This window comes from Carlito syrichta, unplaced genomic scaffold, assembly GCF_000164805.1.
Source record: "Carlito syrichta isolate Samal-C Ts95f unplaced genomic scaffold, Tarsius_syrichta-2.0.1 Scaffold302712, whole genome shotgun sequence".
Taxonomy (NCBI): Eukaryota; Metazoa; Chordata; class Mammalia; order Primates; family Tarsiidae; genus Carlito; species Carlito syrichta.
Window position 1 is genome coordinate 157,758 of NW_007246808.1, and position 10,280 is coordinate 168,037.

General features: G+C 42.9%; 1 protein-coding gene across 2 annotated transcripts in view; it reads left to right on the plus strand.

Annotated features, from left to right (window-relative positions):
- Window positions 1–10,280, plus strand: part of SPTLC2 (serine palmitoyltransferase long chain base subunit 2) — a 131,002-nt gene that overhangs the window by 67,104 nt on the left and 53,618 nt on the right. For both annotated transcript variants that reach the window (XM_008057054.2, XM_021711826.1), the window contains exons 7-9: window positions 738–843; window positions 1,553–1,772; window positions 3,758–3,884. In XM_008057054.2, the coding sequence (XP_008055245.1) occupies window positions 738–843; window positions 1,553–1,772; window positions 3,758–3,884 (453 nt within the window). The remainder of the gene's footprint in view (window positions 1–737; window positions 844–1,552; window positions 1,773–3,757; window positions 3,885–10,280) is intronic.

Genomic DNA, 10,280 nt, shown 5'->3' on the forward strand with positions numbered 1-10,280 from the left:
TCTTTAACATGCTTTTATTGAGCATATTTTCTGCTTTTTTTTTTTTTTTTTTTTTTTTTAGAGAGAGAGGGTCTTGCTCTGTTACCCAGGCTGGGGTGCAGTGTCACAATCATAGCTTACTGCATCTTTGAACTACTGAACTCAAGCGAGCCTCCCTCCTCAGTCTCCTAGGGACTATAGGAACATGCCATTACACCTGGCTAATATTTTATTTTACTGTAGAGAGAGAGGTTTCACTATGTTGCCCAGGCTAATCTTGAACTCCTGGCCTCAAACAGTCCTCCTGCCTCGGCCTCCCAAAGCTGGGCTTATAGATGTGAACCACCATGCCCAGTCTTGGTCTCCTTTATGCAGTTATTTCTGAATGACTTCCTAGGATTAGCATACAGTTTGATTTTTTACTTTTTTGATAAACACAAAAAGCTAGCAGAATGGCAAGGTATTTAACATGAAACACTAGTTATTTCAGAAGGAAGCTAACAAACTGAATCAACCACCACAGTCATTTAGTCGTGTTTTGATAGCTTTGAGCATTTGTTACATTTTGGATTTCAGTTCAGGGTGGCAACAGTTCACCCATTTTGGCCTGTTTTTCTTCTGCCCGATTCTACTTTTATATTAATGTCCTTTGCTATCTGAGACACACTTGCAGAGTAAGAAATGTATCTTTGCATTTTTAGAATAAGGTTAGGAGATAGGAAGATAATTGTGACATCTTTCTTTTTTGTGTGTTGTAGACATGCAAAGCCTAGAGAAGCTGTTGAAAGATGCCATTGTCTATGGTCAGCCCCGGACACGAAGGCCCTGGAAGAAAATTCTGATCCTTGTAGAAGGAATATATAGGTAATCCTGCTGTATTGTTTTTATCTTTGTGACTTGAGCCTATGAAGTCATAGAGCTTTTAAAATGAAGGGAATGCTATCCTGGCCCCCTCCAGAAACTGAGGAAACAGTGTTTATGCCTTGTTAAGGTACCTGGGAAAGAGTCAGCACTAGGAGTCTTTTTGTCTGGCCCTTCTTTATTCTTTCCATCATGCTATGTGGTCTCCAAATCCTGCTTCTTTTGGGGTTCTTTATTTTTGTTCTATTTTAGAGCGAGCTTATGCTTGGGGGCCAGAATTGGAATATATATTCTAATATTTCAAACCAAATTACACTTCATTTAATTTTAAGAACAATTCGATTTGGGTTAACTTTTGCAACCCTGAAACTTATTCTTACCCCAAGTTTGTGCTGTCCTTTTGTGTAATTTTAGTCGCATATGCAATATGAAGCAAAGCCCACTTTTGCCTGTAATTACAAGCAGTAGAGGAATCTGTTATGACCTTAATTCTTTCTGTCGTGAGTTAAGATCACACATTTTGAACGGCCCAGTCTCCTTTCCCCTAGCCTCTGCCTAGCCATGGTACTATCTAACCTTGTCAGTTGAAAACTACAGCTAGAGTTGTCAGACCATTTAAAAAGCAATAAACTAAAAAAATTAATAATGAAACTTCCACCTCCTAATTTTGAGACTTAAAAAGTCTCTGTGTATTTTTGTCCTGCTTTGCTAGCATGGAAGGCTCTATTGTTCGCCTTCCTGAAGTGATTGCCCTCAAGAAGAAATACAAGGCGTACTTGTACCTGGATGAAGCCCACAGCATTGGGGCCTTGGGCCCCACTGGTCGAGGCGTGGTGGAATACTTTGGCCTGGACCCTGAGGATGTAGACGTTATGATGGGCACGTTCACAAAGAGCTTTGGTGCTGCTGGAGGATACATCGGAGGCAAGAAGGTAAATGGGCCCTGAGAGCAATTAAAGATAAAGATATTGGCCCCTCAATGTGGTAACTCGTGTGGCAGACAGGATCTTGAGCTGGGATGTGGAGATCTGAGTTTGGTAGGGGCTTGGGCTCATCGTGCCTGCAGGCTACACACTTGAGCTGCCTGTTGAGTAACATCTCCTTTCTGAACTGCATGTTGCTCTGAGATAGAGAATACCCTTTTGTATGAAAGCACACACTGGCGCTTCCTGTTTGGCCATGGTCTTCTGTGGGCTTTGCATTGTGCTCATGATTCAAAAGTGGTGGGTTGTCATGGGAGCCAATGGGAGCAGCAAACCAGCCGCCCTGCACACTTAGACTCAGACGCGTCATGGGTAAACCTGGAGACAGGAAGGAAGAAGATTGTGCTGGTTCTAGGATCCTGCAAAGCAATGTATTTTTCAACTATAAGTTATAGAGTGAATTCTGAGGCAACTACAAATGTTTGTGGTGTGGTGGAAGTGATGAACCATGGACACAGAGGCCTCTGCTTTCTTTTGAGATCTTGGGGAATGTATTTAACCGTCCCATTTCCTCATCAGTAAAATAGAGATAACTATGCCTATCTTACAAGATAGTAGTAATGGTTTAAAAAATAATGTTTGGCCATGCTACAGGGATACCCCTTAAAAACATCACCTAGTGAAAGAAGTCAGTCCCAGCAGGTCTTGTAATGTCTGTTTTATAGATACGTTAGCTCCAGAATAAGCATAGAAACAGAAAGTGGATCAGCAGTGGCCAGGCCCAAGGGACTGGGGAAATGAAAGTGACTGCTTGTGCTACGAGGTTTCCTCTTAGGGTAACAAGGATGTTCTAAAATAGATACTGGTAAAAGTTGCACAACTGAATCTACTACCAGCCACTGAATTGTACACTTTTAAAGGGTGAATACTATGGTTTGTGACTTACATCTCAATGAAGTTGTCATTTTAAAAAATGTACTGCAACATTAGGAGAAAAATATTGTAAGTCAAGTGTTTGTATATGGCACAGAGTGTTCATGAATGTTCTTAATTTGGCTTTAAAACTTAAAGAATGGTTATTCTTTGAATCATTGATTGCCTTTTAGAGAGAATTCATTTCAGTGGGTTTTAATCAGGTTTGGTAGATTTTTATCTCAAATTTTATGTTTTTCTTAGTGGGACCTGTCTCACTTTGGAGAGTTAATTGCTTTTTAGTAAGGTTTATTGCTGTGAACCAAAGGTTAAAAAAAATAATATGGGGATCATTTAGGGACAGTATGTTCATGCTTTTGGAGAGTATTTTTGGTATAATTTTGAGTATTTTTGGTCAAACTGTTTTATAACCACAGTTTTGTCTCCTCACTTGGTTCTGGTACATAAGCCTCTTTGTGTGTACAGTTTATTTAAAGATTTAGCAAAATTAAAAGGTATCAGAGAATAGGAATATGCAATTAATTGTTTTTGAAATCTTTGTAAGTGACAAGAGTTTTATTCAGTGAGATGGTATTAGCGTTCTAATGGAATATCAAGTAAATTTCTATTTGATTTCTGCCACATTTATTTCATTTTATAGATCTCTGTGTGTCTGGAGGAAATTCCGATGCCCTTAAAGTTGATGTTAGAGAACTGTCTGTTATTTAGGGGTGCAAAGATAGACTTTGCAGGTATAGGGTGAGAGGCATACACATTTCATTTAGTTCAGTCTGTACATTTATTTGTAATATTAAATAATATAATCTCCATATTTAAAGGGATTATTTAAAAATAGAGGTTTTCCTATGTTCTCATTTTTTTAAAAAACAGACCTAAGAACGTTACCATGTTTCTGACCCAGTTGTTGCCAACAGTATTCTCTGACCATGTTGGTTGACCTTATGTCTCTGATGAGTGTCCCTATTCTGATACCATTGAAAGGAGTGTCCACTAGAAGGAAAGCACTGGTGTGGCCAGTGAATTCAGGAAGTGCCTCTGATCATCTGCCTCTGAACCCCCAGGAGCTGATCGACTACCTGCGAACCCACTCTCACAGTGCAGTGTACGCCACGTCACTATCACCCCCTGTCGTAGAGCAGATCATCACCTCCATGAAGTGCATCATGGGGCAGGATGGCACCAACCTCGGTAAGGCTTGCTTGTCTGGAAATGCTTCCTAGGTTCACTTAGCAGCCAGAGGTGCTATTTTCCTTGAGCTTTTCCCCTAAGGAGTCAGGTTTACTAACAGGAGAGCTGGCTGGTGTGTGAGGCCTGGTGCGTGTGTAGTTTCCATGGACACTTGAATGTGTTAGATACATATGCTATGAGAACTGCACTGGTTTACTTCCTGTGGAATTTTCTTGTTTATAGATGGCGAGGCTTCATTCTTTCATCCCTCAGCCTCGTAACTCATAGGTAATAGCCCTTCAGGGTCTTTCTTGAACTGCATAATTTTATGTGAAGAGGAAATTCACTCTGTAATGATGCTTCATCGATAGCATTTGAAAGATGGTGGCACGCAGTGAGACTCAACACCCTTTAAGGCCAAGAGATTTAATGGGGATGAGCACGGTGGCTACAGAACCTGAGAATCAGATTGCAGCATGGAGGCAGGGGTGTGGCAGGTTTTATAGAAATTTAAAGCGACCTGTTGGTTACCTATTGGTCGGCAGGTGAGGTATTTTTGGAATTGGCAGGGGCTTTCACGGGCGCAGGAACGGTGGGCTTTGTTGTGGAAGAAGAACCCGGAAAGCCTTGTCCGAGCCTCCATGTTAGTTTGTCTGGGTGCCTTCTTAGGTGGGAGCGCCATTTTAGGTGGGGGCCACGCCTAGGCTTAGTCTTTGGAGGGGGCGGGTTCCTTGTGGCTGGCTGGGGCCTTTCATTCCCACCTCTTTGGTTAAGGGATAAGGGGGCGGAGTTGATCGGTCTGGCTACTTCCTGCTGGTGGAGGGCGTTGTTGGGTGAGGTGGGTGAAAGAACCAGCCACATGAGGCCCCATAAGAAGGCGCCGAAAGAAAAAAATTTCGCTGGGGTGGAAGTCTTGGAAGGTGCCCTGGAGGTAGAAGAATGCAAGTTGGTCCGGCCAGTCTTAGAGTGGACACGGGAAAGGGAGGAGCCATTTGTCATGAAGAAGATGGTCAAGGAACACTGAAAACCTGAATTGGATGTAATAAGGCCTGAAAGCCATATCTGTAATGAAAAAATGGGGCGAGAAGGTTTAGGAGGCAGTAAGGCTTGGGTTGTTGAGGCCTGGGTCCTCGGTGGGTAGGAGGTTGTAACTCTGTAGAAGAAACTGGTTAATGGTTTGATTTGAAATTTTTTGGAATTGAGATTGAAGGAATTTTATAATGCAAGGGAGAAAGGAACACAGGCCGAGAAGGAGAACGACTGGAGTAACGATAGGAAGAAGCCACGCGAGGAGGGAGTTTGTCAGTCGATTACTGGTCGACTGGCAGAGCTCCATCCAGGTTGGTGGGTTAGTCACATGATTGCTGCCATGGTGGGGCTTATCTGTGTCAGTGGTTCACAGAGGGCTGATTAGGTTAACCTGAGGGAAATTTCCTGTAAGAGACTTGTTAGACATTTGCAGTTCACAAATTCCTTGACCAAAGAAGTGGGGTGGTCATTTGGGCTGTCCTGATCCTGTATCTGAAGATTTGCCTAAGGGATGGGATAGGCTGCTGTTTGTCCTTCAGTAGAATGTCTGAATGCTTGCTAATCGTTACACTGAGGCCAAAAGACTAAGAATAAGCTAAGTTTCTTCTAGGTTTCTATAGGTACCTTTCATTCCCCACTCCTGCTCTTGGAAATATTCTTATGATCCTGGGAAATGGGGCCAAGATCATTTTTGTATCTATTTTCTGCTGAGATGGGGCCGTATGTCTCTACCTATTTATTTTTAAGGGCATGAACAGGAAATGGCAGGACCTTAAGCAAATGCTATTTGGATCTAATAAAACATCAAGTGAGAGCATAGGCAAAAATTATTGAGCAAACGATGATGAAAAGAGTTATTATCCCAGAAAACAATATTGGAAAAGTGAAAGTTCTGTAAATTGTATGTATTCATTAACATAAGTTGAAATATTTCTTTGTAAACTATCTATAGTTGTACTTTAACAAGGAAATATAGCCACTTTGACACAAAGTCTGAAGAAAGAAAAATTGAAAACATGAGAGACATGTAGTTAGGTTATAGTTTAAATTGAGAGTTTAGAACAGGTAAACATTGGCAAGAGAAAACAGTTTCCTTTGTCTTTATAATAGGCCTGACACACTTTTACAACAATTGATATGCTAGAGAGTGAAGTCCAGGTTATTTTGCCACCCATCCTATGTTGGAGAGTAATCCTTGTGCCTGGAAGGAGATTTTAAAGTTTGTTAGCAATTTGGCGGTGCTGTTAGTGAAATTAATTTACCTGGCCTTTAGGCAATTTAGAAGGGGGTGGGGTAGGTGTGGTTCCTGGAGCTTGCTGCTTATCTCACCCTAAAGACTGAATCAAGAACTTGAAGAGTTTAAGTATCAAAGTTTTTAAAAGCATGTTATAACACAAAATCACAGTAGTTATTGTAAAAGTTACTTATTTAGCCAAAATGATAGTCCAATGATTTTGAAAAGAAAAAAACCTCGCTCTTTTGTAACAAAGACAGTGGGGGAAGGGCTAATTGAATTTTGTCTCTTTTTTTCCCCTCTGTTGTTTAAAGGAGAAAAATTTTTTTGGGAGATTGTTAATTAAGAAGCTCATGTTCTGGTCTTTGAGTAGCATGTAGGCCTACTATTAGTGTAATTGATATTAATGGTAAATTTATGGAACCTTTTTGAAGTCTGAATGTTTATAGAATTCCTTTTACTTCTTTTCACAAACTTTCACCTACCATGTTCGATAAACTCATACCATTTTTTTGACATGCTTAAACCTTCTATTTTTGTTCTATACTTTCTTTAACCAGCCATTCTATTATAGAACAAAAATGTACCATACAAGATTCTTTCCTATACAATTATTTATCTTTCCTTTATCCTTTCTTACTAAAACATAACTTACACCAACAACTTTCTTTACATTTTTCCTAACCTCAGAGCTCTAACCAAACCAATAAGTTTATATGCAGTAGAAGGCTTAGATACGATCCAACGTGGAACTATTAGGGAAATCCAAAGCTACACAAAAGGCACCCAAAAAGCACAGTGGTGATAGCTCAGGGTAAAGAATAATACGAGCTTTAATTTTTGTCATAATGTCCCTTTCCAATAATGGAGCTGGACACGTTGGCATAATAAGGAAAGAGTGTTGAAATATTTTTATTTCCCAGAACACATGGAAGTAATGTCGTAGTGAGGGGCCTGGATATAATGCCCTGTACCCACACAACCGTAAGGGGTGAAGGAAGGAATGGACCAGGAAATTTAAGTGGAGCTGAGCATGTAGCCCCCGTATTAATAACAAATGACATAACCCTGCCAGCTACTGATATTTCCACCCTAGGCTCGGTTGGTTTAATAGTTTGTTCCAAAGATGTTGGGGTTATCGAGCCAGGGGCGAGTCAATCCGACTGGAGCAAGCCCAAGAGATCTCCTTCTGAGATTATGTGAGATGCCTGGTGTCCCTCATTTACAGCAAGCCTCTGGGCCATGTGCTCTCCTCTGGCTAGGTGAACGAGGCAATCATGAGCCCAATGTTCATGCAGTTTGCATTTGGGATGGGGTTTTGCCAGTGGCGGGGCTTGACAGTCTTTGACCATATGCCCATTTTGACGGCATCGGAAACAAACCTGGGAAGGAGCTGTGTACCCCTTCTGCTATCAGCCGTCTGGGGTGGAAGATTATCAGTGGTGGCTCTCCCTACTAAAGCAGTAGATAAGAGCTGAAACTTTTCCCTCTTATGTTTGTGGTCCTGCATTCTTTCTTCCCCCAGGTTGTTAAAGACTTTAAAGGCCGTGTCCAATAGTTCTAGTTGAGGGGTTTGTGGGCCCTTCTCTAATTTTTTGGAGGTTGTGCCTAATGTCCGGTGTTGACTGGGAGATAAAATACATAGCCAAAGGAGTTTGTCCCTCCACAGAGTTTAAATCAATATTAATAAACTGCTGCAATGTCTCAGAGAGGCGACTTAGAAACATTGCTGGATTTTTATCTGGTTTTTGAAAAACCTCTTTTATTCTGTCCTAGTTAGTCTGTTTATTAACACCTTTTGTAGTTAGCTAACAGGATTTATTTACATGATCCCTTTACTTTTGTCTGGGAGGAAGGTTGATATAGTCCCAGTTTAGATATAACTTGAGAGAAATTTATCATAAGAAAACAACAAAGAAGTTCTTTAACATCCTTTTGTCCCAGCCACCCCCTTGAGAAGAGACCTATTAAGCCATGTGGAAACTTGAATGGGTTTTTAAAGTACATGTGGGGGTGGTGACTTGTTGCAGCTGCCACCAGGGAGTTATCAAGCAGTGAGGGGAAGGGGGTGAGAAGGCTGGAGGTTGGGGTCAGGCACCGTGGCCTTTGGCACTGGCCCCTCCTCCAAAGACAAAAGAGAAAGACTGGAGACTGGGGTCAGGTGACCCGGCTGGAGATGCCAGCCCCTCCTTACCAGATAAAGGTGGAGGGTGAGAAGGAGGAGAAACTGATGGAGAGTGGAATAGCAAAAGCAGACTATAGGAGATTTTTCTGCTGGGTTGAAGTCAGAGATAGAGGAGGGAGGTGGCGGCGTAAATGGGATGGGATGGGAAGGGAAGGGGAATCTCTGCCCATTTTTCTGAACACTTGTAGAAGTTATAGAGATCCCGAATAATGTTGGGGCTTAGGGACCCGTAGGGGCCACTTATTTTGGTTGTCTAAGCAATAGGTGGGCCAATTTTGGGTACTGAAGCAGATTAAACTCTTAGGCTTAATATCGGGAGTGAGGGAGAGTTTAGAGAGATTATTTAAGAGGCACTTGAGGGGGGGGAGTCGTCCGGAAGAGATGACGAGTTTCCCATGTTAGCAGTGGGGGCTGGTCAGGGCGTCCCCTGGACAAGCGACCACTGAGGAATGGGAAGGTTACAATAAAGTCTGTCGTCACAGGTCGTTATTGTACACCCGGATTCTCCTGGAGAATCGAGGAGGTTAAGGGCAACCTGGTACCGGGATTTTTGACAAGAAAGTTACCCAAAACCGGACGGAGGGAAGGCTTGAAATCTCTAGTGGCCAAGGGAAAACCGATAGGGGTCCGCTGCGGTCATAAGGACCTAGGTGGGGTGTGGCCCCCCTTGTCCGGGGCCGAAGGAGCTGCCAGACGATCAATGGCCAGTTTCCCCGGTTGTTCCAGGCAAGGTTTTAGGTTTTCAGTGTGAGGACACTTACCAATGCGAAGGCCGGTGGTGGATGTAGCGTTGGCATTCAGGAGAATGGGCGAAGGCCTTAAGGGGTGAGTCCCACTGGCGCCAGGACAGGGTCTCGCCTTAGGGCGAGAGAATACCTGACCGAGTCACGGCACCAATGAAAGACGATGGCACGCAGTGAGACTCAACACCCTTTAAGGCCAAGAGATTTAATGGGGATGAGCGTGGTGGCTACAGAACCTGAGAATCAGATTGCAGCATGGAGGCAGGTTTTATAGAAATTTAAAGCGACCTGTTTGTTACCTATTGGTCGGCAGGTGAGGTATTTTTGGGATTGGCAGGGGCTTTCACGGGCGCAGGAACGGTGGGCTTTGTTGTGGAAGAAGAACCCGGAAAGCCTTGTCCGAGCCTCCATGTTAGTTTGTCCGGGCACCTTCTTAGGTGGGAGTGCCATTTTAGGTGGGGGCCACGCCTAGGCTTAGCCTTCGGAGGGGGGAGGGGGCGGGTTCCTCGTTGTAGCTGGTTGGGGCCTTTCAGTTTTGCACTAAATGGCTATTATCACTCTAGAGAGCCATGTGGCATGCTGCTGGTCCCATTCCTCTCTGGGTGCTGAGAAAACTCTTAGTTTACTCTGTAGGAGAAACTCGTTCTAGCTGCCTCATGTTAGTCATATTAATCCTATGTCCCAGATAGATTTTTTAAAAATAGTTTACCAGCTGGGCTTGGTGGCTCAGCCTGTAATCCGGCACCTTTGGGAGGCTGAGGTGAGTGGATTGCCTTAGCCTGCGGGTTTGAGACCCGCCTGGGCAGCGAGACCTCATCTCAACAATAAAATCACAAAATCAGCCAGGCGTGGTAGCGCATGCCTGTAATTCTGGCTACTTGGAAGGCTGAGGCAGAAGGATCGCCGGAGCCCAGCAGGTCGAGGCTGCGGTGGCCGGGAGCGGCCACTGCACTCCAGTCTGGGCGACAGAGTGAGACTCCAACTCATAAAAAATAAAATAAAATAAAAATTAGAAAAAAATAAAAATAGTTTATCGCTTCTGCCAAAAATAACCAAATGAGTTTAATCAAACTCAATACTAAATTAAACAGAGGAATCACAGAAAAATGCAACCTTAAAATATTTTGAGGCTATAACTTCTAAAACAGGTCCTCTTATAATAAGTTTTAGAATGTCATAATATTAATAGCCTTCCCTACAGAAGTACTAAACATCTCACTATAAAA